General features: G+C 39.5%; 1 protein-coding gene across 1 annotated transcript in view; it reads right to left on the reverse strand.

Annotated features, from left to right (window-relative positions):
• LOC124711451 (thioredoxin domain-containing protein 5 homolog) overlaps positions 1 to 25,900 on the reverse strand; it is a 119,788-nt gene extending 93,888 nt beyond the window's left edge. Inside the window, exons 1-2 of the mRNA XM_047241540.1 lie at positions 25,575 to 25,900; positions 25,218 to 25,367 (exon numbers count right to left, since the gene is read on the reverse strand). Coding sequence (XP_047097496.1) covers positions 25,218 to 25,367; positions 25,575 to 25,750 — 326 coding nt within the window. The 5' untranslated portion in view covers positions 25,751 to 25,900. The remainder of the gene's footprint in view (positions 1 to 25,217; positions 25,368 to 25,574) is intronic.
• Between the last annotated feature and the right edge of the window lie 682 nt (positions 25,901 to 26,582).

Raw genomic sequence — 26,582 nt, forward strand, 5'->3', positions numbered from 1 at the left:
ATTCTTTATCTTCGAACTTTCTTGGTGGTTTCCCCACACTCGTCGTTTCTCATGTCAAAATCACCACTTCTGAATTTTTTGAACAACTGAAAACACTGTTTCCCCAAGAGCACATTCGCCGAAAGCTTTGATAAGCATTCAATGTGATTCTGCAGCAGTTTTCTCAAATGATAACAGAAAACCAATGCTGTCCGCAAATCATAGTTCGTAGGTACAAAACTAATGTTTACAGGTTTGAAACATCCCAATGTATGGAACTTGCATTACTGTGTACTGACATTTGTCGTCACCTGTTGTCGAAAGCAGATGGCACTGCAGACACAGTCTCATAAGTTCTACGCTGACAGGTAGCACTATCTATAGGGAAATTCCGGTTTCATACTTCTACATATGGTATGATTAAATTCTGTCAGTAACTTGGAAAATGCACAGTTGAAACATTTCCAATGGCTGAGCAGGAACTTGCCAATGAATGTTTGTTAAAATGGGAAGCCATTTGGCACAAGGTGTTTTTGGAAAGCTGGGATGACTTTGACAATTAAGCTCACTTTGGACACTCGAAAGGTGAAGATAGTGGGAGTCGCATGTAAACTTTTGAACACAGAGCATGAAGGTGCTCACTAAGCTGGGGAAAACGAGAAAAGGACAAGAAAAAAGTCATGTGCATCAAACCAGACAACGCCAGCTCTAGGAAACTCCACCAAAACTATATACCCAGCCACACTGCCTTCTTGTGCCTTCCCCTCCCCTGATCTGAGGACCAGAGTACACACCATGGGAGCGTACGGCATAGTCCATATCAATTCAGGCAGGCTAGGAAAAAATATTACCTTCATAGTCTCAGATGTTATTGAATTTAGCATATGTTAAAATGAAGGACTATGTAAGGAACAGATATTTTTTGTTTTCTCCAAAAATAATTTCTGCTCTGAGATACAGCCCTCCAAAGAATACACAGCACATACCATTTTGAAGATGTGAATTTCGGAAAACATTTTAAAATGCTGTATCTCCAGAACAGTTCTAGATACTTTGTTGTTTTTTTTTTATCTGGAAGATAATTGCTTTATGATTACAAAGAAATCCTCCATCTGGACTTATCTGTCTAAGTTCTTTCACTATAGTGTTCTGAACTTTTTTATAATTTATGGATATATATATTTTTTCCAAAAATGCCAATCCATAAAATTTTGATTTTTCTCTGTTAATTAGTATCATGTAGCACTATATTCTCTGTAATGGAGAGGTTCCACTTTTAAGTTGGACACGTTTTATTTTAAAAAAATTTTTTTTACTTTCTAGGGTAAAGAATGTCTTCACTGAAGTAGTTTCTTGCCAATTTCTTTATTATAATGTTTGTTTTTTTCTGTAAATTATAAAAAAATTCAAAAGGCAACAGTAAAAGAACTTCCACAGATATGTCCAAATGGAGGATACCATTGTAAACATAAACCAATTATCTTTCAAATAGAAAAAGCTCTAACAAAATATCTAGAACTGTTACAGAGATACAGCATTTTTAAAAATATTTCAAAATTCACATCTTTAAAATGGTGTTTGCCATGGCATCTTTGGAGGTCTGTATCACAGGACAGGGATTTTTTTTTTTTTTTGAGAAAACAAAAAAAAGTGTGTTTCTTACCTACTCCTGAATTTTAACATATGCTAAATTCAATAACATCCGAGACTATGAAGGTAGCCCCCCTGCCTGAAGTGATACAGATTATGCCGTACATGATCACTCCGATAAGAGGTGACAGTGCGAGGGAAGGTCATGTCCAGAGGAGAGACACTGTAGGGAAACTGCGATCATGACTGCATAAATACCATGATAGTTCAGATGCTAGGGGAGGAAAAAATGCATTTCACATAACTGAGCAGCAGTTATTTACACCTGACCCATGGTGGAGGGACCCCAGCCTCGATGAGCCGGCTGGTCACAGGCCTAGTCCAAAGGCAGCTGTCACAAATCAAAGACTCCAGAATGCTATATCGAGTCCAGCATCTGTAATGCTGAAGGGGATGTTGAGCCATATGCAAGCCTCCCATGATCAAGATGGGACAGTATGAGAGCTATGTAAAGCCACAGAAGCGTGTTACCAAGGCAGCAAAGATTATTAAGGTGTGACCAACGTTTTTGCTCAAGTCAGGGACGATGCAGAAGCCACATCAACTGAGGATCGAATTTCAGTCTCAAAAAAAGCAAAAGACTCTGCCACATCGAGCAACTGGTCGCCGAGGTATAGTTCTGATTGAAGACGGACAGTGTAATGACCTATCTTGGTGGCCGGAAACTGACAGAAATGGGTGAGAGCACAAGACTGCGCCTTTTGTATGGCACCCTGTAGTCAGCATTCAGCAACATCCACAGTTGAGACACAATAATAAAAGCAAACATCGTCAGCTTACAAGAATGGTGGCACTGTATACACCACAGCTGTAGTAGACCATTGATAGCCACCAGAAAAAGGGACACGCTCAATACAGAGATCTGTGAGACCCATTCTCTTGTTCAGTGGAGGGTACTGTACGAAGCACCAACTTGACCCCAGAAACTACGGTGTGATGATAAGCTATACAAGAATCAAACTGGCCTCTGACACTCCACTCAAGTGCAGTGATGAGGATGTGATGATGCGATGTACAGTCGTAAGTCCTTTGCAAGTCTAAGAAGACAGGAATAAGGTGTTGTCGGCAAGCAAAAGCCACCCAGATGGCAGACTTCAAGCAGACGAAACTGTCAGCAGCAGAACAGCCTTTGAAAAAAATCATTCTAAGTTGGAGCCAAAAGGCCCTAAGACTCAACGTATCAACACAGCTGCCGGATCACTGTAGATTCAAGCAACTTGCAGTTTAATGAGGCTAATTGGACAATAACTGGCCATCTTAAGGGGGTGGTTACCCAGTTACGGTGCTGCGACAACCACACTTTCTCGTCACTGAGATGGGAATTCATCCTCACTCCCAGTGTGATTGAAAATGGCTTAGATATGCAATGCCGATCCATTGTCTAACTGTAGTCGAAGGATACAATAATTATTTGTCAACTATTCAGACCTCTTCAAAAGTCTTGTTTTGCAGTGCTGCCAATTGATTTATGCACAGCAGTGTAATTTTGGCTGTTTATCTTCGTTGCTACTGATAACATATTAAATCCTTCAAATCTGCACATTCAAAATTCACAAATTCTCTTTAAAATTTCAGATTTAAGTTTACTATTTGTTGTTCTTAAATTTTATTTGCTTCTATCCATATCTGTTCTGGGTTGACGTCGACAGTTGCTGTATGCAATGCCCCACTGGTGATTTATCGTGCTGTTGAGTGGCAAAGTAAAGTCTGATCAGGCGCTACAACTTCCCGTTATTTCATCTTTCTCACCTTGTTATTTCAGCACACTTGCCAACCTCTTCGGATTGAACTTCTTTTCTCAAAGTGCTACACTTACTGCTGGAAATTAAGAGTATAAGTCCGTCATCCGACTCTCGAAATGAATGCAAGAGTTCTCATTAACAGTGCCTCACATATTTTACTCGTTTTCAATAATTGTACATTACACAGTTGATATATTATTTGGAACGTTGCAGAACAGTGACAAGGAGAAAATCTAAAAATGGTCTGTCTTAAATAATGGGTTCCAATTGAGTGTACCCATGTAACAAGTTTTCGCTTGTGCCCACGACGTCCTAGGCATTGTCGAGGCTGCTCTTCCTCTATCGCACACACTGTGTCTCCAAGACAGAAACTGACAACAGGAAAATGGGACTCACTTCACCTGTTCTGTCTGGTGTCAGGAGGCGGCAAATGCGAAACGATAGGGGTCTATTAGTCATCAGCAGCTCAAACAAACGGTGAATGATGGTAACCCTTAGGGGAATGACAGCAGCGGAAAGGAGAGGACAACAGATGTACTCAGTGTGAATGCTTGAGGGCCTCATTCAACATGCTGAAGGGGCTATTGTGGCAGCCACTGAGGAAACAGAGTGCAACCAATTGGAATTGTAGCCCATGTCAGAACAAATGATGACCGACATCTGGGCTCAGTAGTCATTGTTGGGTCATTCCAGCGACTGGCAGAGAAGATTCAGAAGACCGGCCTTGCACTCAGAGTTTCAACAAAGCTCACAATTTGCAACATTTCCCCAGAACAGATTGTGGCCCTTTGATCCCGAGATGAATGGAGGGACTGAACCACAGACTTTGAAGGTTCTGTGACAAGCTAGGCTGTGACTTTCTGGCCTTTCACAATAGCGTCGAGAACTGTAGGGTCCTCCTAAATGGGTCAGGTGTGCATTACACGTCAGAAGTTGCTACTCAGTCAGCTGACATTGTGTGGGGTGCGCACAACGTATTTTTTGGATCAGGTGACTATCCATCCAATTAAGATAATGATAGGGGTCAGAAACCTAGAAGTACAGTGTAAGATTGAAAGAAATGCCTCCCACAGATGAGAGTATTAAAATTCTAATGGTAAACTTTTGAAGGATTCACAACAAAGTGCCAGAGATTGAAGTGCTCTTGAAAAACAGCGAAGCTCATATAATACTAGGTACAGAAAGCTGGATGAAACCTGAAGTTGATTAGCAGTGAGGTATTTTGGAAACATTTATTAACTGTACATTAAAAGGATAGGCAAATGGGAAATGGAGGTGGTGTACTTGTCACACTCAAATCCACCAAGACAGAGATTGAAGCTGCAGGTGAGATTGATTGCGCAAGACTCAGTATCAGGGGTCTACATAAAATGATGATTGGATCCTTCTGTTGCCCACCAGACCAATCTCCTGATGTAACACACAACTTTAGAGAAAACCTCAATTCACTTGTATGTAAGTTCCTCAATCATACTATAATCATTGGTGGAGACTTTACTCATCCAACAATTAATTTGGAAAATTACAGTTCTGTTAGCGTTGGGTGTGAAAAGACATCCGGTGAAACTGTACTAAATGCCTTCTCTGAAAACTACCTAGAACAGGTAGATAGGAACCCCACTCATGATGGAAATATATTGGATCTAATGGCAACAAATAGACCAGACCTCTTTGAGGATGTCTACAACGGAACTGCTATCAGTGACCATGACAACTAAACCAAGCAGAAAAGTATAGATGTTCAGTAAACCAGATAAAAAAAATCAGTAGTGTCATATCTCAATGAGAAACTTGAAATTTTCAACACAGGGCGGAAGCATGTACAGGAACTCTGGCTCACATTTAAAAGAATAGTTGTCACTGTACAGATATGTACCCAATAGAACAGTTCATAATGAGAGGGAACCTCCATGGAAAACAGTCACTGTAAAGAAACTTATTAGGAAGCAGAAATTACCGCATAATAGATGTAAAACAAAGCCTAAGTCTACAGAAAGAGAAATGCTGAATGAAATGCATTTTGCTGTCACGAGAGCAATGCATCATGGCTTCGATGGCTACTGCAGCAGAACACTGTCAAGCGATCTTTCACAGAATTCGAAGAAATTATGGTCATATGTAAAGGTTGTTTGCGGCACCAAAGTTTGTGTCCAGTCCCTAGCGAATGAGACAGGAAATGAAATGGAGGGTGGCAAAGCAAAAGCTGAAATGTTTAACTCCGTTTTCAAATGTTCCTTTACAAAGGAAAACATAGGAGAGTTGCCCCCAATTTAATCCTCGTACCACTGAAAGCATGAATGAAATAAGTATTAGTTTCAGTGGTGTTGAGAAACAGCTGAAATTATTAAAACTGAACAAAGCTAGAGCCCTCAACTGAATCCCTGTCAGATTCTATACTGAACTGGCAGCAGAGTTAGCCCCTTTTCTAACTATAATCTATCGTAGATCTCTCAAAGATTAGTAGAAGTGATCCATAAAACTACCATTCAACATCCTTGACATTGATTTGTTGTTGCATCTTAGAATATATTCTGAGCTCAAACATAATGAGGTACCTTGAACAGAATTACCTCCTCAATGCCCACCAGTATGTATTTCGAAAACATAGATTGTGTGAAACCCAACTCACACTTTTCTCACACTGGTGTTTGCTTTAGATCAAGGCAATGAAGTAGATGCAATATCACTTGATTTTCTGAAAGCATATTGTCAAAAGTACAGTCATATAGGGTACCAAGTGAAATTTGTGACTAGACTGAGGAGTTTTTGGTAAGAAGGACACAACATGTTACCTTGGATGGAGAATCAGCATCAAATGTAGAAGTAATTTCTGGCCTGCCCCAGGGAAGTGTGTTTAGACCCTTTCTGTTCATGTTATATATTAATGACCTTGCAGACAATATTAACAGTAAAATCAGGCTTTTTGCAGATGATCCAATCATCTATAATGAAGTACTATCTGAAAGAAGCTGCATAAATATTCAGTCAGATCTTGATAAGATTTCAACACCGTGCAGAGACTGGCAACTTACTCTAAATGCTCATAAATGTAAATTTTGCACTTCACAAAACAAAAAAAACGTAAAAACTATAATCACTGTTGGATTCAGCCAACTCATACAAATATCTGGGTGTAACACTTTGTAGGAATATGAAAGGGAATGACCACACAGGTTCAGCCATGGGTAAAGCAAGTAGTAGACTTCTGTTTACTGCTAGAACACTGGTGAAGTGCAAACAGTCTGCAAAGGAGATTGCTCACAAATCACTTGTGCAACTGGTTCTAGAATACTGCTCAAGTGTGTGGGACCCGTAGCAGATAGGACTAACTGGGGATATTGAATGTGTACAGAGAAGGGTAGTACAAATGGTCAAAGGTTTGTTTAATTCGTAGGAGAGCATCACAGATATACTGAAGGAACTGAACTGGAAGACTCTTGAAGATAGATGTAAAGTGTGCTGAGAAGGTCTATTAATGAAGTTCCTATGGCTATGTTTACTCTAGGGATATACCACAGTCCCCAACATATCACTCACATACGGATCACGATGCCAAGATTAGAATAATTACTGCACACACAGAGGCATTCAAACGATCATTCTTCCTGCACTCCATATGCGGATGGAGTGGGAAGAAACCCTTATAACTGGTACAATGGGACGTACTCCTGCCATGAATGTAGATGTAGATGTACATGTAGAATAAACCGGCTGAGCAGATACCATGAACATGGCACGAGGTTTATCGTTGTCCCAGCTTGCAGATACTATGCATCAAAAAATACATCCAAACAGGAGGATACCTAATTCATTATGAAAATAAACTTTTTAGAGCAGCAATCATCATTATCTAAGATGCGCATATCTAGTTTTCTTTTTCTGTCTTCTATATGTAACATTTTTAAAAGGATCAAAGAGTCCGCTAATGATATTTAACTAACTGTAATAAGATCGCTAAAAATAAAGGAAGGCACATCCTTCATTTTTTTCTGTGAGCAGCAAGGAAAAGCCTTGCTGTTTCCTGTTACCTTTCTTGTTCCAACTACCACTATGTATGCATCAATAGATTAGTCTCATTAACTAATAATATACTGAATTCACTGAACACTTGTGGTCAATTTATTACAAATTGAGAGCATACCCTTTTATATTAATACTACGTAATTATCGGCTTTTTATTTACAGCTATTGTGTGAATGGAGATGCAAAACTTTAGCTGTGGGACTTTTCTGCCAATGGTGTAATATGAAATGCTAATTTATCAGGTAATTTTCTTTTATTGTGTACCAATGAACCCACAGTCTCTCAGAAATGTAGTCCAACATTTAAGTTGCCATACAGTCCACGTCTTTAACTTACTGAACCCTTCCAATATAAATTTGAGGTAAACTACAATGATCATTATCGCCTTTCTTTGTGGGTAATATTCTTTGTGGACTGAAACTTTTTCAGAGAATTAAGCAGTTAACTCATGAGGAGGTTACAGTGTTTCAATCTTTACTTCCTGTATCTTCCTTCCATCTTCCTAGGTTGTGGTCAATTCACAATTCGTCAGTTCGAATAATGCTTGCAATACATCACTTCACCCAAGTGATATGTTACCCTACATATGTGACATTGATAACACATCAAACAGGTGTTTCCGCATTTGCCTAAAGACATGAACTGGACCTGGAGCCAAGTCAGGACAAAGGGCTAGGGCACTGAGGAATTACCACCCACTGAACGGAGCACTGTATGGTTTCAGGTGGCATGTAGTGAAAGGCAAGCGAGTTCACTCCACCAGCTGTTTGAGGGCAGAAAACTTATGTTGCTAATTCTCAGACACATAGACCCAGGAATAATGCAAAGCAAAATGTTAAGTGACAGCATCTGGATCAGTGTACACAACACCATTCAGGGAGACACCAGTTACACCTGAGAGAGGAGGGGAGGGAGGCGGAAGGGCACTTGTGTCTGCAGAGGTATCAAATCTTTGGCCAAACCTGAGGGGAGGGGGGGGGGGGGGGGGGTTGGCCATGGCAATTTTGGAGGTCCACCACTGTACTGTCAGGGTGCTAAGGCCAGTGGCAGAGGTGACTATACCTAGTCAGCATCATTCCTAGCTCATCTCGGCAGACACCCAGGTGAATGGCACTGAGGAGGGGGATAGGACAATTGGAAAGTGATCACTGTTACACGGGTTATCATAGATTTCAATAGGTGGGGAGAGTAAGACCTGGCTGCAAATGGAAAGACCAATGGCAAAATAATAGCTGTATGCTACAATGAAGTGTGCACGGGCACCAATATCGAAGAGACAAAGATCGAGCTGTGTGGGCAAGTTTTCGATAACTTTGTTGTGGCCAGTGGTCACAGTGTAGCAATTTGAGAATTTCATTGTAAATTCTATGACCACTCGACCTTCTACCATCTCAAACACATGATATTTTAGATGTGAGTGTGGGATGATAGAATCTTACCTACCGCACATCACGTTTGTGTGTGCAGGTTTGAAATTCAATCACAAGAAGAATGTAGACGCGGCAATTGAACAGCACCGCCAAGTACCTGTCGGACGATCCATGGAAGTTTTAGTGAAAGTGCGTATGAGAGGACCATGGAGTATTTATGTAACTCTGTGATAACAGTGTCAGTGGCTATTGTTAGTGAAAAAAGAACAATGGAGAAAAAACACTTTAAAAAATTATTATTCCAGTCTTGTTAGAGGCAAGATGTATTTTATGAATCCTGTGATAGAGTCATGGCTATTAAGACAACTCATTTGCAAATGTAATTAACTTTGGTTCTGACATGAGACGATATGAGTGACTTACAAGAAGTCAGATATTTATGTGAGAAGTGAGAATTATGTTCTGTATGAAGTTTTAATATAGCGGTAGTTGATGAAAAGTATCTTTGAGTATCTACTTATTTCACAAGTAGAGCGACAATTTTCAATATTCCTGTACCTAGCATCACTCTTCAGAGAATAAGTTTAAAAACATTCCATAAGCCGGCGAAAGAGATCAGCTGCGGATATCAAGTCAGCCAGCTTGTAAAAGGAGTGGAAGTTAGTATATCTACTTCACACTTAAATCATCCAAAGCTTTAAAACGCTTCCACCCCACAAAGGGTTATGGGCATTGAAGTAATCAAAAATTAGGAAGGTTGAGGGGAGGTGAGAAATCAGTGCAGAGAATGTGTTCCAAGGCAATTCACTAGCAGGAGGAAGATACGCATCACAGATAGTAAAATCCAGATATGTCCTCCAGACATGTATCAAGTGGCATGTGTTCACCGTAGACTAGAGTTCAGAACGTAGATGCAAATTTTGCTTGATACCCTCTCATACTCAGAGTATTTCTTAAAATAGACCTGACAGCCACGGAGGGAAGGGCTTGCATTGCTGGAAACTAAATTTCCTTGATGGCAATGCAGAAAGTAGAGGAAACGCTCAACTACTGTTGACGCGCAGCCAAGCAGTGGAAACACTAATACAGTTCCACTGGGGAACCACACTACTGGTATCTTGTGGTAGCATGAACAAAGCAGGTCATGCCACCAGTTGCAAGGATACAGCGTCAATACACACTGGTTCTGAATCAGGTTGTGAAGGGGAGTGCAATTCCACAGGGGCCAACACAAACTCTGCCTCAGATACAGCGGTGGATGGCATGGGGGCCGTCAGTCTCTCCTTCTAGAAGGACAAGGACTACGACTACTACTACTTCTTCTTCTTCTTCTTCTTCTTCTTCTTCTTCTTCTTAGATTACTTCGATGTCTGTGAGGGGTTGTCTGCCTTAGTTTCAGAATCTGAGAAGGACCATGAAATCCTATGATCAGCAGCATGTAGCTCCTTTAGCCATCGGCTGATATCCAGTTGCAGATTAAAAGAAACGAGGGGGCAGTGGGATGAGGGAGGGGGGGGGGGGGGGGGGGGGGGAAGCATCCCTAGGGAGCTCTTCCTGGCAACATATGCCAGAGGAAAGTTATGCTTGTCAAGATGGGGGTTAGGGATCGACGTTGTTGACAGGAGGGGCGTCAACATTCCCGAAGTCAGTGTGGGGGAAGCAGTAGGAACAGAGCCCCAAACCACCAAGGGAGCAGATGTAGTCGAGTGGCCCTGGGGACCTAATGTAGGGGGAACAAAGGGCAAGACTACTGTAGCTGATGTGTATTATCCCTACGGACAGGGCTCGCTTTACAATGCAAAAACACGTGCTCAAATCTCATGCATTTGCAGCACTAGATGGAAAAGAGTGCAGCAGCAACCCTGTTGTCCTTCGGTACACGTTGGACAAACTGCATACTCCATCACTCCTAACGGACACGTAATGCATCATAGGTCTGTAAAAGGAAGTCACAGTAGAAGACGATACCCTCTACCATACTGAAACTGTTATGGAGGGGGGGGGGGGGGGCGGCGGCAGCACTTGTGACTGAGCAAGGGACGCAGTTTTAATCAGAACTGATCCATTCTTCCATTTTCGAGATCGCTGCTACTTCCTCAAACCTGTCCTCAAGTTGTTCAACAAAGAATAATGGCTCTGTGGACCGAAAGGAATTCCCATAAGTCCTAGAGCAAATTATATTGAAGGTAGTATTTTGTAGTTGTCTCTCAACCCTGTGCTCCTCCCATGGTGTAGCTAGGGAAGGAAACATTTTGAGGACGTATCTCTTTACAGTGGAAGACTCTTTTCCTTCAGAAGAGACTGCTGGAGCCATGCAGTCACCAGTGAAAGGAAGCTTAATCTGCTTCATGTGCAAGTCATCCACCATGGTGCCTTCCACTCTGAATGGAGGCTCTTCCCATGTGTACAACCCAGTCTCAATAACGGGCTACCTGGCCAGTAATCCATTGCCCAGAATCCCCGTTCCCCAGCCACAATGGGCACAAACTCCTTGACATGCATGGGACTTTCCAGGGTCAGGGGGCTACTAGCACGTAGGTTCTTAATTACCCCCATCACACAGACAGCGAGATGGTTCCCAGGAAGGGTGCAAAGATAAAAAATTCACGAAGGTGGAACATATACCAAGGGTGACCATCCCTGCATGATCCACACTTCTGCAAAATTTGGAAAGGGAATGGTACATCAAACTGAACAATGGAGGCCATTTAAAATGAAAGAGGGTGCAAGGGTCAGAAGAAAGAAAGAAAGGGAATGTCCAAAATCAGAAACAAAATCCAAATGTGGTTGGTACCAAGAATACCATACCCATGGATAGGCAAAGGCAAAAAAGGAACAGAAGAAGAATGGGCATGCAGTACTGAAATGGAAGATGCACTGCAAGGTCTTGGGCCCCATGTTGGCCAAGCATGTACTAATAAAAGAGTTGTGTGCCCTGGGGGGGGGGGGGGGGGGGGGGGGAGGAGGAGGAGGAGGAGGAGGAGGAGGAGGGGAAAATGGTGGAAACTAAACAATTGTTTCTTTACAGTTTTGTCAACAAATCTGTAAATTACAACTTCGGCAGATGAAAAAATGCAAGCTGGACAAGTATTCAAAATTGTTCCCTTGCCTGTTCCAGGCAATGCTCTTACCATACTTTGTTGTCCTGGCATGAATCGCAACTCGCACTCATAGTTTCAGTTATGGAGGAAAAAAGTTCGGGAATTCAGCTGTGTCCTTTTCAGAAGGGAGTAAGACAGGGTTGTAGCCTCTCCCCGATGTTGTTCAATCTGTATATTGAGCAAGCAGTAAAGGAAACAAAAGAAAAATTCGGAGTAGGTATTAAAATTCATGGAGAAGAAATAAAAACTTTGAGGTTCGCCGATGACATTGTAATTCTGTCAGAGACAGCAAAGGACTTGGAAGAGCAGTTGAACGGAATGGACAGTGTCTTGAAAGGAGGATATAAGATGAACAACAACAAAAGCAAAACAAGGATAATGGAATGTAGTCTAATTAAGTCGGGTGATGCTGATGGAATTAGATTAGGAAATGAGGCACTTAAAGTAGTAAAGGAGTTTTGCTATTTGGGGAGCAAAATAACTGATGATGGTCGAAGTAGAGAGGATATAAAATGTAGGCTGGCAATGGCAAAGAAAGCGTTTCTGAAGAAGAGAAATTTGTTAACATCGAGTATTGATTTAAGTGTCAGGAAGTCATTTCTGAAAGTATTCGTATGGAGTGTAGCCATGTATGGAAGTGAAACATGGACGATAAATAGTTTGGACAAGAAGAGAATAGAAGCTTTCGAAATGTGGTGCTACAGAAGAATGCTGAAGATTAGATGGGTAGATCACATAACTAATGAGGAAGTATTGAATAGGATTGGGGAGAAGAGAAGTTTGTGGCACAACTTGACCAGAAGAAGGGATCGGTTGGTAGGACATGTTCTGAGGCATCAAGGGATCACCAATTTAGTATTGGAGGGCAGCGTGGAGGGTAAAAATCGTAGGGGCAGACCAAGAGATGAATACACTAAGCAGATTCAGAAGGATGTAGGTTGCAGTAGGTACTGGGAGATGAAAAAGCTTGCCCAGGATAGAGTAGCATGGAGAGCTGCATCAAACCAGTCTCAGGACTGAAGACCACAACAACAACAACCTTTTCAGATGATTAGTGAAAGATCTGGTACACCACAGAAAGCCTCAATCCATTCTCCAGAATGTGTGTTCAGTGTCAGTACCACCTTGTCTAGCAATCTGGTAGGAGGTGTACTGGCAAGATGAAGAATGCAGGTCATGAGTTGTGCCTGGATAGTTCAGTCTATAAATGTATTGCTCACAAAAAGCAGGATCCAGGTTCAGGTTCCAGCTTTGTACAAACTTGGAATCTGTTAGCAAGAGAGGGCACACAGCTACTGGGTGAAAGATTTTTTTCAGGAATGCTCTCATTTTTGTCTCAGCATCCTGTCAAAGTCCCGTCAACAAAAGTATTTGACATACTAAAATTTGTACCATTTTCTTCAGTTTCTCATTAGTTTTAAAAGTATGGGCTATTTAATGATATCGTAACAATGCTGAATTTTTTGAAACAAATTTTCATTATGAAAAATCAAATCTCTTTGGTTTGAGGAAAAAAAATTATGTTAGTTGTACATTTTTTGTTGATGTACTTGCCAATATTCATGATGGTATTCCAGTGGGAGCATATTAAAATAAATTTTATTTTAATGGTAAGCCCAGCACATGATATGTAGTTGGACTTGTTATTAAGTTGTAATGCAAACCTCAAATGTTAAAAACCAAATAATGCTGTCAATTCATAATTTTTATTTAGTGATAATTTCATATGTTACCAGAAAATACATTTAAACTTAAATTCAGATTTGGCCTTCCCATGTTAACTGAAAATATTTTAACATATACCATAACACCACATGCCCAAAAAGACTATGGCTAATTTACTTAACTGTACCTTCATTGTACAAATACATTAACATTAATCAATATTATCAATTAAACAATGGTGTAGCTGTTGTTATTTAACAATATGATATTTGAGCTCATGGCAGTGAGAAAAATTTATTTACCCTTCTTCAAAAGAAAGACATAATGCTGATACAATACTTCATACTGGAGTTTAAGATTTTCTTTCAAATGACATGGCCCAGTTCTCCGAAGCAGTAATGACAAAGTACTGAAGTAACAACAATCCCCCCCCAATGCAGCCTGTGAAGCTTTTCGCAGTTCTTCATTAAATAGTCTGTATTTTCTTCCAGCTGCAGCTGTGGGATTTAACTTGCAAACTAAGAAGTTAGTGTGTGGTTTTTTTTTAGTACAACCAATTTATCTGGTCTTTGTTATGAAAAGGAATAAGCTGGTCCACAATGATGCATGCATAAAAGGCTTACTTCTCATCTCTCTATAGCACACTGATGAAGTTTTGTGCCGTGAACAGTCTTATTTAATAACTTGACACACACACACACACACACACACACACACACACACACACACACACACACACACAGAGAGAGAGAGAGAGAGAGAGAGAGAGAGAGAGAGAGAGAGAGAGAGAGAGAGAGAGAGAGAGAGAGAGAGAGAGAGAGACTGTTTTATGCTCTTTGCCACAATGGAAGTTTTTATAATCATTGTTAAGTTGTAGGGGAGGGATATGTAGTGCCTCGAGAATTTCGGGGTAAATTCTAGACACACACTTATTTCCACTGTCTCGAACATGTGTTATTTTAAAGATGTGTGTGTGAAAGTGGAACTGTGTCTACTGAGCCACGATTATGTGTGTGCAGATTTCGTGTGTATCGGATGGTTGATTGGCGCGGGCAGGTAGTCGCAGCGCTCACCTCAGAAGTTACAGCCCAGCACAAGGAGCAAATGCGCCATACTCCATGACAGTGCTACATCAGTCATTATTGAGAACAGCTGAATGTTGTTAAACAAAAGAAAAGACACTTACTTATTCACTTACTTTCGTGAGGTCCGGATGGTGGACTTGCTACAGCTATCTAGATTGTATATGTTATAAAGAGTATAAGAGTATCTGTTGGACCGGTAATTGTTGGGCTTACAAAAAATGAATCGTTTATATGGTGTCTTGTTTGTGGAAGTGGAAATACAGTGAGATTGGTCTAAAAGTATCCTGAGTGTACGCAGTTATTTTAAGAGTATAAAAAGTTCCTCCAAAACAGCATCTTATCTTCGAAGAAGAAGTTGGGCAGACAATTGCAGCCAGCTATCCTGAAAAGAAGATTGGCAAAACAACTCCACGTAAACTCCATAATAAAGTGGGAGTGTGGGTCTGGCACACCAGCACCACACTGCTCCTCTAGTTGCCGGAAACCGCCAGAACGTGACGACCAGAGTGATTAGGACTCGAAAAGGGGGAATGTTTTTAGAGTAATTGAGACAAGAAGTTGAGAGTTGCCATAGCAACCCTTCATAACAAGGTGGAGAAATTGGTTCGCAGGAGACAATTAAGAAGATTTGGGTCAGCCGCCGATGCAGTAACCTGCCACCGTTGTTGGTTGCCATTTGAGTTGCTGACTTCGCACATGCCCATGCCGCGACCAACATTCGGCACAACCGGCGTCCATGCTATTCACCGGTGCCAGTTCTACACCTCACCGACGCAGAATAGAACACTATGCCAGGTGAGCTAAGGGCAATAACTACTTGAATGTAAAGTAGTGTGGTCATTATTCACAGAGGTGATTTTTTTTTAATGATCGCAAGGTCAAAAAAGAATAAAAATATGGAGCAGCAACAACTACCTATAGAAACTTCCGAACCGGGCAAGGCCATAAGAATCAGTAGGGAGATCCCACATTGGACTAAATTAGCAAATTTAATGACTGCTCAAATTTCCTCTTTAAGTGAAAAATTAGATGCAGATTCAACTTCTTTAAGAAAGAACTAAATGCTCAAAATGCTTTATTAAGGGAAAAAATAGAAGGACAAAGTGCAGCTGCACCAGCTCAAGTTCAGTCCTTGAGAAATGAAATAAGTACAACTTTAAGTGAAAAACTAGAAGCACAGGGTGAAGCTTTAAATTCTAAATTTGAGGTGTCAAATGATAAAATGGAAATTTTACGAGTAGATTTAAAAAATGAATTAAGTAATTCTTTAACTGTACAAATAAATCAAATGTTTACGGACTTTATCCAAAAGCAGGATGATCAATTTCAGCAGGTAACCCAGAAGTTAGAATTTGGTACTGAAGACAAGTAACTATATAGAGTCTGAATTTAAAGAAAAATTAGGATTTTTTCAAAACATATGTAATGTTACATTCAATGCAATGAAGCAAAGACTACACACCCTGAAAGATAGCATCAAAAGACAGGATAAACTGATCCCTCTTGACCAGTCACAAATTGCAGGAGTCAACACTTGAGTACATGATGTGGAGAGAAATTTTAAGGAAAAGCTAGCAACCTTAGAGACCATAAATATTAGCGGTCTGGAGGAACAGGTAGAGGAGTTGATAGATTGAGAAGTTACCGAGAGTAAAATATTTGGAAACGTTTCGACTGCTGCTTTTTCCAAACTTAATGATAATAACAATGTTAGTGACGACTCATGAAAACAATTCAAACTTGTCCAGGACAGAATAGAACATAGAATAACTTAATGTCGTGTTTCCTAGTGATAGGGAAATTGTTTTGCTGTGGGGAGACTTTCACACAAAATTTAACGAGAAGTACTGGTGTGCACTTGCTCAAATGAGGTTAATATGAGATCCATGGGATCCGGGTGGAGTCACACCTGTTCCCCAGGGACATTAACATTCTGTGTTAAAGGGCGGAGTGATGACTGTCGGATCCCGAGTTGGGTTCGATGTTACTTCCATATTCGATTTCCCACATCGAATTCTCTTCAAGTCGTGTACTATCCTGTATTCTGTTCTCATCCTCTTAAACTGTCATATAGTTTAGTACTTCAGCATACTCGTCTTGACGTGGTGGGCAAGAAAGAGTTGCAGCAAATCACTGCTTCTTGTGGAGGTAGCAGTAAGTGATCTTGTCATTATACGCAGCCTTACTTGTTTTACGGGCACTAGGATCCCCAGTTATATAATCACGTCGATGGATTTGTTGTTATATCAAGTCAAGACTGAAGCATTTGGTAATGCCTCGTAATACGTAAGTCAAATGCATGCTCTGCTCTGCTCTAATCTCAATGTAAAAGTGAACTGACAGCATGCTCCGCTCTAGTCATCAAAGATCTTGAATCCGATTATAGTTAGGTTTCATTTTTGCCGAAAGTAGTCTTTGAATGTAATCTCTTCACCAGTTTCCCCTTACAGACCTGTGTGCAGAGGTATTCATGAATGGCAATGGATAAAAAATTATACCCGCTGGGAAATTTTATGACTTCGTCCTCGGTTATTCCAGAGGCGCCATTGCTGGTCTCCACTATTTGTCCTGGGCTCTCAGTTGTAGTGTCGACAGCAGCTGATGCAGTCTACACGGATTGTTAGATCATATTTTTGCCTAGCCAACCAACATACAGTTAGGTCTGATTCTGGCCTAAACTATTGGAGGATCCGATGTAATATGAATATTTATATATTTGTGATAATATGATACTTACTACTGAATATGTTATACCCTTTGTGAGAAATGATGTGAATGATATGATACGATGTAATATGAATAATTATATATTTGCAATGATATGATACATAGTTTTCTACTTACTACTGAATATTTTATACCTTTTGTGAGATGTGATGTGAATGGGGAGGGTTTATATAAATTTTGGAAGGGTTGGGTAGTGTAGGTACATACATTACTAACACAAAACACACACTTCACCTTTCAGACAACCCTCACAGACAAGTGTAACTGATTCTTCACCATTTGCCTTTCCATAGGAGTTGCCAAGATCTTTCTTCGGAGCCTTCAAAGGTGAAGGTGAGAATGTCTGTTCTGCAGGAGACGTTTAACATCATACCTCCTCCGGCTTCTCCCTCAAGTACCGGCGAAGTAGGGATCCTGGGGAAGGGGGGGTGGGAAGGGTTTCCTGTCTTTGGGGCTATCTTCTTTCACTTCTTCGATCTTAGCAACCATTTCTATCTTTTCCTTTCTTACTTCTCATCTGAGTACCAGTCTATCTTTCCCTCTTTCCATATGCACACAATTCTGTCGCTGAAGTCTTCCTTAATTTCTGTGGTTTTCTATAACCTTCAACTTATTTTACATAAACAGGCCGAAAAATCAGGCTACACTACTACTCACACACATACACAAAATGAAACACAAAGACACAAACAAAAAAGACAATGTGAGAACCATCATGTGCTGGCGGGGGAAAATTGTGCACATAATGATGGATATGTGCACATGGTTATGTGAGGCGATGGTTCCACAACACATACAGGTACGTCAGGGATATATTTATATATGCAAGAACTAAGAGTATTCATGGTTGTTATGACAGTAAACATTGTGGTTCATTATGCTACATCGTATACCTAAGTGTACAGAAATAGATTCGAATCTGATGTCAGTCTAACAACTATTCTGACAATTTGTACAATAGTGGGACAAGTAGAGCATAAGAAAGAGTATATTAAATAATATTTCCAAAGGTGGTGTCTATTGGAAACTTAGGACTGGAAAAGTAAGGGAGGACTCTAAGGTGTTAAAGAGATTATTGAGAAGCCAGTGGGAAGGGTAAAGTACAGTTTTAGTTTTTCTAGGAGGTAGTTTTGAATTATAGTGTACATAAATATCACACAATGGAAAATCCAAGATGGAATGTAACAATACCAGAGAAGGGAAGTTGCTTTTCACCATATAGCAGAGATGCTGAGTCACGACAGGCACAATAAAAAGATTCACACAATCAAAACTTTCGGCCATTAAGGCCTTTGTCAGAGGTAGATACATAATGAGTGTAGATGTATACTAGGGCAATGGACTATGAAGCCAACTCAGGAAGGAGGAGGAGGGCACACACACCTATGCTGTGTGGGCAGGGGCACCAAGAAGGGGATTGACCTGTACTATAGTATACTAGGAATTTGTTTAAAGGGGCATACCTACCAAAATGGAAGGAGGGAGTGCATTCATAGCATCAACCCGTATGTAAGATACAGGTACTGTGCCTAAAAGGAAAAGAGCAGGATCGTGACAAAAGTCACGCATTTTGTAGAGATTATTTTGGTACATTTGAATTCTCTTTTCCACTCGCATTGTTGTGTGAAGTTACAAGGGTTGAAAAGAGCACCTTCATTTACCCAGAGCTCCTCCAGATTGTAATAAGTAAGGAATAAATACACACTTAGAAAAAGTAGTAAGCAAAGTAAGAGCAAACAACAGAATACGAATGGATCATGCACACTTGGAACTTACGATTGGGAAAGGGAACAGGAAGCAGAAAAATTCTTGTCCTCATGAATTTTAGATTTTGAAAGAGCTGATTCCAACACTGATCAAAAGGCTCAAGTTTTATAATGGTAGTAAAACGGAAAAAAGGAGAACTATAGATTAAGTACACAATTGTTAAAAGGAATGTTATGCAAACTGATCAAAGTATAAATTATTGTTATATGAATACGATACTGATTTACATAATAAGCATGTATGAAATATTGCATGTTCGAGCTAAGGGGAGGGATATGTAAGGCATTGAGAATTTCAGGGTTAATTCTAGAGACACTTGTATTTCCACCATCTCTAACACGTTATTTTAAAGATGAGTGTGTGAAAGTGGAACTGTGTCTACTGCGCCACGATTGTGTGTGTGTGTGTGTGTGTGTGTGTGTGTGTGTGTGTGTGTGTGTGTGTGTGTGCAGGACTGGTATGTATTGGACGGTCGATCGGCGCGGGCAGGTAGTCGCAGAACTTGCCTCAGAAGTTACACGCACAGCACAAGGAGCAAATGCGCCGTACTCCGTGACGGTGCTACGTCAGTCATTATTGAGAACAGCTGAAAAGACACTTACTTATTCACTTACTTTCGTGAGGTTCGGATGGTGGACTTGCTAGAGCTTTCTAGATTGTATTTGTTATCAAGTATGCAAGAGTATCTGTTGGACTGGTAATTGTTGGGCTTACAAAAAATGAATCATTTATACGATGTCTTGTTTGTGGAAGTGAAAATACAGTGAGATTGGTTTAAAAGTATCCTGAGTGGATGGAGTTATTTTAAGAGTATAAAAAAATTCCTCCAAAACAGTATCTTATCTTCGGAGAAGAAGTTGGGCAGACAATCGCAGCCAGCTATCCTGAAAAGAAGATCAGCGAAACAACTCCACATATGCTCAACAATAAAGTGGGAGTGGGAGTCTAGCACACCAGCACCACACTGCTCCCTCTGGTCACCAGAAACCGACAAAGTGTTAATGTGTACACTTTCAACAAACCACTGTTTTTGAACTAAGAAAAACTTGTTTTATTCCTAAATAGTCTAACAGGTTATGGGCCCAGGTGTGCTACTGCACAATTTAAAGTGGAAGTTTCATACGTAAATGAAGTTTAAATTTTGAAATTAGTGTACTGTGAATTTTGTACATCACAGTGTAAGTTTATGAATTTTGATAATAGATTCGACAAGAGTCATACACATTGGTTTACTGGAAGGACAAATGAACTGGAATACATGGAAATACAAAGCAAATATCTGTCTACATGTTAATGAAGGTAGGTTAGTTGAGATTGTAGAATATGATGCCAAAGATGATATTGCTTAAAACAATAAAAAATAATTAAAAATTAAATAATTATCTTACGGCTGTCAGCAATTAGTTGTATTGACTTCAAATATGACAGAGGAAACAGTGCAGAAAATAATTTGTCTTAATACAACTCGAGAAGTAACGGCAGAGTTGCATCTAATACATCTTGATATGTATGAGCAGAATTGCATAAATTATTTGATGGTGTTTCTGAAGATAAAGTTCTTTACCTGTGTGAAACATTCTTTTGATGATGCAGCAACTCTTACATCAAAGTTGATAAATGTGTGGAATGATTTCATGCAAGAAATGGTCAAAGATGTAGAAAATAATCCACAATTACTCTATTTATTTTTAATTTGTAAAGCTTTTGGTATACTACCAGCTGAATATTTTTCATTCAAACAAGTTGGATGCTTATGTCAAAAAGCGATAAGACTGTTGATAATATGATAACTTGACTATGAGCATACAAGAAAGCTTTGTCAAGTAAAGGAGGAGATTTTATGTCTCAAGAGGCACTTTAAAGTAATGAACTGATGCAACACTCTAAATAAGCACAATAGAAAAATAAAACTGCTTGTCATTATCGTAAGAAGACAATTCATGTGATCAAACAGGCCAAAAGTGGATTGCGGATGGTCAATCACAAAAGCCTCAGAAAAATGATGTTTTGGAAGCTGCTGAAACTCCAAATACGAACATGATTATCTTAACTGAAACGTCTGTTATGTTGTCTCAACATGATACCAGTAGCTGGTTTGTAGTTATTGGTGCAATAAGTCATATCACCAATACTGCCAGTGTTCGACATTTGAACCATTTTTTGTAACGCATACACTTACATCAGATGGCAGTGATACTGTTGACATGTGCAGCATAATAACAGAAGCCACAGTTCATGGAGAGTGGCACAAAATCTCTGAGTGATGTATGGTACGTACCAAAAATTAAAAATAGGGTGAAGTGGGGTAAGTGTAACCATGGGGTTAGTGTAACCACGGCTTATGGTGCCTTAAAGAAGCTGTATTTTTACCTCTGACCTATCACACATATTAATTTACTCCTTTCTTTGTTATATTTAACCATAAGTTGTCAAATCTGACATAAATTGGTAATTAATTTTTGGACTTGAATTGACGTCTACATTTTCACTCTGCGAGTGAGTGACATGCTCAGAATTTGGTAGTCTGTCATTCTTGCAGTTTTAAAGATAACTGCACAATTTTTTGGTTACAAACTAACTTTTGCATGACAATTTCAAATATGAGATTCATTTTACTCTACTTATACAGCTCTTGATATGCCAGGCATGGTTACACTTACCCCAACTTTTTCCTATGTGGGGCAAGTGTAACCAACAGGCTGGGGCAAGTGTAAGCAGGGGGGGGTTGCACTTGCCCCAAACAAACTTACCGGAACAGATTTATTTATTTAAGCCGTAACCTTGTTTTTGCTATCACACTAGATCAACTAAACTGGCCTTCCTGTACATATGGAGTTTGTGTGAGATATATTTTATTTTTTATTTAAGTCTACTATATTTTTAATCCATGTTTCCTTTTATAAAATATGACACAGTTCGATAGTGTAGTCCCACTGGTAAAACAAAGAAGGAAAGAATTGCACCAGGAGCTGAAGTTATCACTTTTCGAGATGCCATGTATAAAGAAAGAGTTTTCAAAGGAAACAAGAATAATAAGGAGAAAGCAAAACGAAAGAGCATTATCGACATAAAAGAGGGCTTGGTAATGAAAAATAAATCTTCCAAACAAAGTGCTGTTACTTTATCCGAAATGGCATTTGGGAATGTTGTGGAAAAAAATCCCTGATTGCTCATGTGGGTAACAAGAAAAAAAAAAGACTGGAAGTTGAATCAACAAGTGAAGAAAGTGAAACTGAAGGAGGCCTATCTTTAATAAGTGGTGATGAAGAAAATGGGACCATAATAACACTGGACGATCTCAGGAAAGAAATGATAAACTGTGAAGAAAAAAAAGAGGCAAACTTTTTTGAAGCCAAAGATAAAATTACAGTTGGAAACTATGTTCTGGTAGCTTTTGCAACAAAATGTAAGAAGGTTCATTTTATTGGCCATGTTACCAAAATTAGTGATTTAGGAGATCCAGAAGTGATTTTCCTCAGCTGCAAAAATAAGACAAAGCAAGGCACCACATTCTACTGGCCTGATAGAAGAGATGAGACGAAAGTTCCATCCTCTGACGTCATTCCAGTGATGCCTGAGCCTACTTTGAGTCGCAGGGGAGACCTGACATTTGGTGTTACATTTTATTCATACAAGATACAGTGACTAAATAACAGTTACGGCATAAGTGTGAATATAATAAGTTGAATTAGGGCAGTTTAGCATTAAACACAAATTGCCAACAACTTGAGTTCAATTACCATGAAAAATAATAGAAAGTGAACTTATAAAGTGAATTTTTCTTTTCTCTTGATAGTAGATATTTTATTATTTTTGTTAAATTGCCTACTAAAGAAAAAATATTACTTTTGTAGAATTTAAACTAATAAATTACTGGCCTAAAACAAAAATAAATCATCCATGAAGTATTCTGTTTCAGTGTTTTATGGTTTAGGCTAACACTTATTTTTTAGTTTAGCTAACATTTTCTGTGTATTTCATAATATACAAAGAGGGTGCGCTAAAAAGTTCATATCTTGAGTAAAATTTAAGATATTTTAATAATTTAAAAATCCTCAAGTTCAGTAAAAATTGGGTAATCAGGTCACTTACCTCAAGTCTCTTTTACAATGCTCTGTATGGGTACAACAATGCGGGGTTACACTTGCCCCGAACCATGGGGCAAGTGTAACCTCCCAACACAAAATTTTGAAAACAATTAAATGACCATATAATTTCTTTTTTCAAAAACAAAATGTAGATTGTTTGAAAGTCAATAAGTTAAACTTTAAGCATGAAAAATTTCAAAATCATATCTTCAATAACAAGTTGGCAATTTAGTGTCAAAGTTGAACTATGCCAAAACGTGGTTACACTTACCCCACTTCACCCTAATCATTGTCTGTCTGGGCAGCACAAGATAAAAATCCAAAGAGTACATTTTTATTCATAATAGAAACATGTTATTTTAAAATTGATGAAGTCATTAAACTAGTTGGCAATCATGATTGTTATGGAGGACTATTTAAATTAATGCAGTAAATGAAATCAGTTGAGAAAACTTATTACAACTGTACTATGAAAGAATTGGATATCAAAATAAGTGATATATCAAGATCTTAGGCATAAACATGAGACTGGACTGAGCTCTATGAAGGCTGTATTTATGGTAAAGAACATCAGCGTCCATTTGGCACATGGAAGAGAGCTTCTGAACTGAGAGAGCTGATTCACACTGACCTCTGTGTATCGCTAACTGTGTTTTATTTGAAAATGATTACAGTAAATTTCAAGCTACTTACTTCATCAAAGAAAAATCAGAAATTCCTAATAAACGAAGAAAATTTATAACCATGACAAAGACTGCTGGGCATACAATTAAAAGCCTCTTGTGCAATAATAGAGAAGAACTCAACAATAAACGGACAACAGAGATTCTACAGGAAAAGGGGACAATCCACTGTGCTGTACTCTCCACAGCAAAATGGATGCAGCAAAAGAGAAAATTGTACTCTTGCTGGAACAGCCAGAGCTATAATGCAAGCTCACATTCACGAGGACAACAGTTCAAACCCATGTCCAGCTCTCCTGATTTAGGTTTTCCGTGATTTCCAAAAACCACTTCAGGCAAATGCCGCGATAGTTCCTTTGAAAGGCCACAGCCAACTACCTTACCCATTCTTCTCTAACTCGATGGGACAGATGACCTCGCTGTTTGGTCCCCTCCCCCAAATCAATCAACTAACCATCCAACCAATCTGTTTGCAGGCACTTGTCTGCAGTCCTTGTACTCACTGAAATCCATATGCCACAGTAACATTAGAAAACCTCTAAAGGAACCAAAAGAAAATTGTGCAGCCTACTGATGAAGTGGAGTATTATGTAATAAACTGCAATTCTGCCACGGTACATACAAGCCATGTAGCTGTCAAAAGGTGCTGCTGTTGCCTGCAGGTGATCACTGACAGACAGATTTTTCCATGTTTTGTGTTTTATGATGGAGTCGGACATTCAAATGGCATTTCCGTGGCAAACACCAACTGGATAGGCGTTGAAGGTATAACACACACATGATCTAAGCTTAAAATTACCCTCACATTCAAGTCAAGACTAAACAGAAAACACAAACTATCCTCTTGCACTCATTTGGAGATGACATACACTATTGAATTGGATTGAGAATGTAGGTTTTACATTCATTAAACAAATGGCTATGGCCAAAAGTGGCTATGTCAAAAGGCAACTGAAAAAGGAAGTTTCAGATAAAAAACAATGGAGTCATGAGGGTGATACAAAACAGTTTATGGGCATTTCGTTTCCCTCAACCAAAGACACAATTCAGTAATGAAATTCACCTGCCTTATATTTACTCTAAGCAACTTTCATAGAGGGTCGAAGATTTTTTTATGGCAAATACTCACTCCTTTCTGCATCACACTGAGGCTGTGTGTTGGATATGGTACTAATATTAAACTTACATTAGTATTATACTTGTGAATATTGTGTTTTTGAAGTGTGGTTGATTGTTGAAATTCTCAAGAGAGTGAATGGACTGTGAGGTGTTTGTCACTATGCCCCACTAAATAGTTCCGACACTGCCCGTGTACACATAAATATAGGTCTACTCACGTGGGATAACCTGTTACATCCTGTTCTGAACACAAAGCGGTTTCCTTTACGCAGTCAACTTTTCCTATCGTCAACCCACTGTTGTCATCCTTGTGATACTTTTCGGCCAATTGGTCCCATGTGGGGGCCAAGTTTTTGCAGTGTCCGCACCTACAACCAATAAATGACGATTATTCACTTGCCATGTTCCGGCATACTTACAGAACACTAGCATCTTAAGGCAAATCCCAAGAATCAATTACCATTATGTTTCCTCATAATTAATATGACTACAAAAGTTACATAATTAGCAGGCACAGTTCGACTGTTTCTGCCTGTCATACAGTAAACACACATCATAGCAAAGGTAAAATTTACCATGGTGCATAAAACATGACGAAATGATTTGTTTTCTGAACATCAGAGAATGTGTCACCGGTGTAATCTACAGGTTTTAAACTGCTCGACGCGAACGTCACTGTAAATCTAGAAATTAACACCACACTAACGCTTATGATAACGCGAAGAAATATTTCACTAAAGGAGATCATCATCTGTCTTTTGCATAAATTACAGTCTCCCGACTTTTCTTACTCTTCAAAAACGGTCACAAGACGATTCTTACTCCTTACGGTTACTTTACTGTCAGTCTGTCACCGTCACTTTTTTTCACTCTGGCCTTTTGAAGATAGCAAGATACCAAAGGATTTTGTTGGCGGTAAAGATATTTCCATCGACTCGCTTTCGAACACACGCTGGTGGGAGAAGCAACTGATAAAGTAATCACGAATGTATAACATTACTGACAACTACAATGATAAATCACTTGTACGACAAGGTTGAAAGTAGAATGTTTCCCTTCAGACAGATGCAGATGTAAATAACTAAATATAAACTGTGCCATTCTAAACGCGCATATGGTTTTGATTATTACGCTCAATCGATTCTATTTGTATTTTCAGAGGAAAGAAAAGCGCACATAAACAATTTCCGGGTGTTATTTTCTCCCTTTAATGAAGCGTGACAGTTTTCCATTTGAGCGAAACTGTAGCAGTTAGCAATCCCCCGTAAGTGCCGCACAACTGTCGTTTGTGTTCGAAATCGTCTGGATCTGGCGTGACTGTACTCCCCATAAACGAATCAGACTGCATGCCTAGTCACTACTTCATACCTTGCCGTTTTGACCAACTATTATATTGAGGGTTCATGGATCAAAATTAATGAACTTGTGTGTGAATAAGTGTACAGAGATTGTTATTCCAATTACTAGAACTTATTTTTTAAACATTTGTTGGCGTTCGCATGACAGAGACATGCTTCTAAAGCGCAGCGAGCTAGCTTCAGGGCATGGATGATTTGCTTCATGATGACAAAATAGTTTGTCAT

This window comes from Schistocerca piceifrons, chromosome 1 (genome assembly GCF_021461385.2).
Source record: "Schistocerca piceifrons isolate TAMUIC-IGC-003096 chromosome 1, iqSchPice1.1, whole genome shotgun sequence".
Classification (NCBI taxonomy): Eukaryota; Metazoa; Arthropoda; class Insecta; order Orthoptera; family Acrididae; genus Schistocerca; species Schistocerca piceifrons.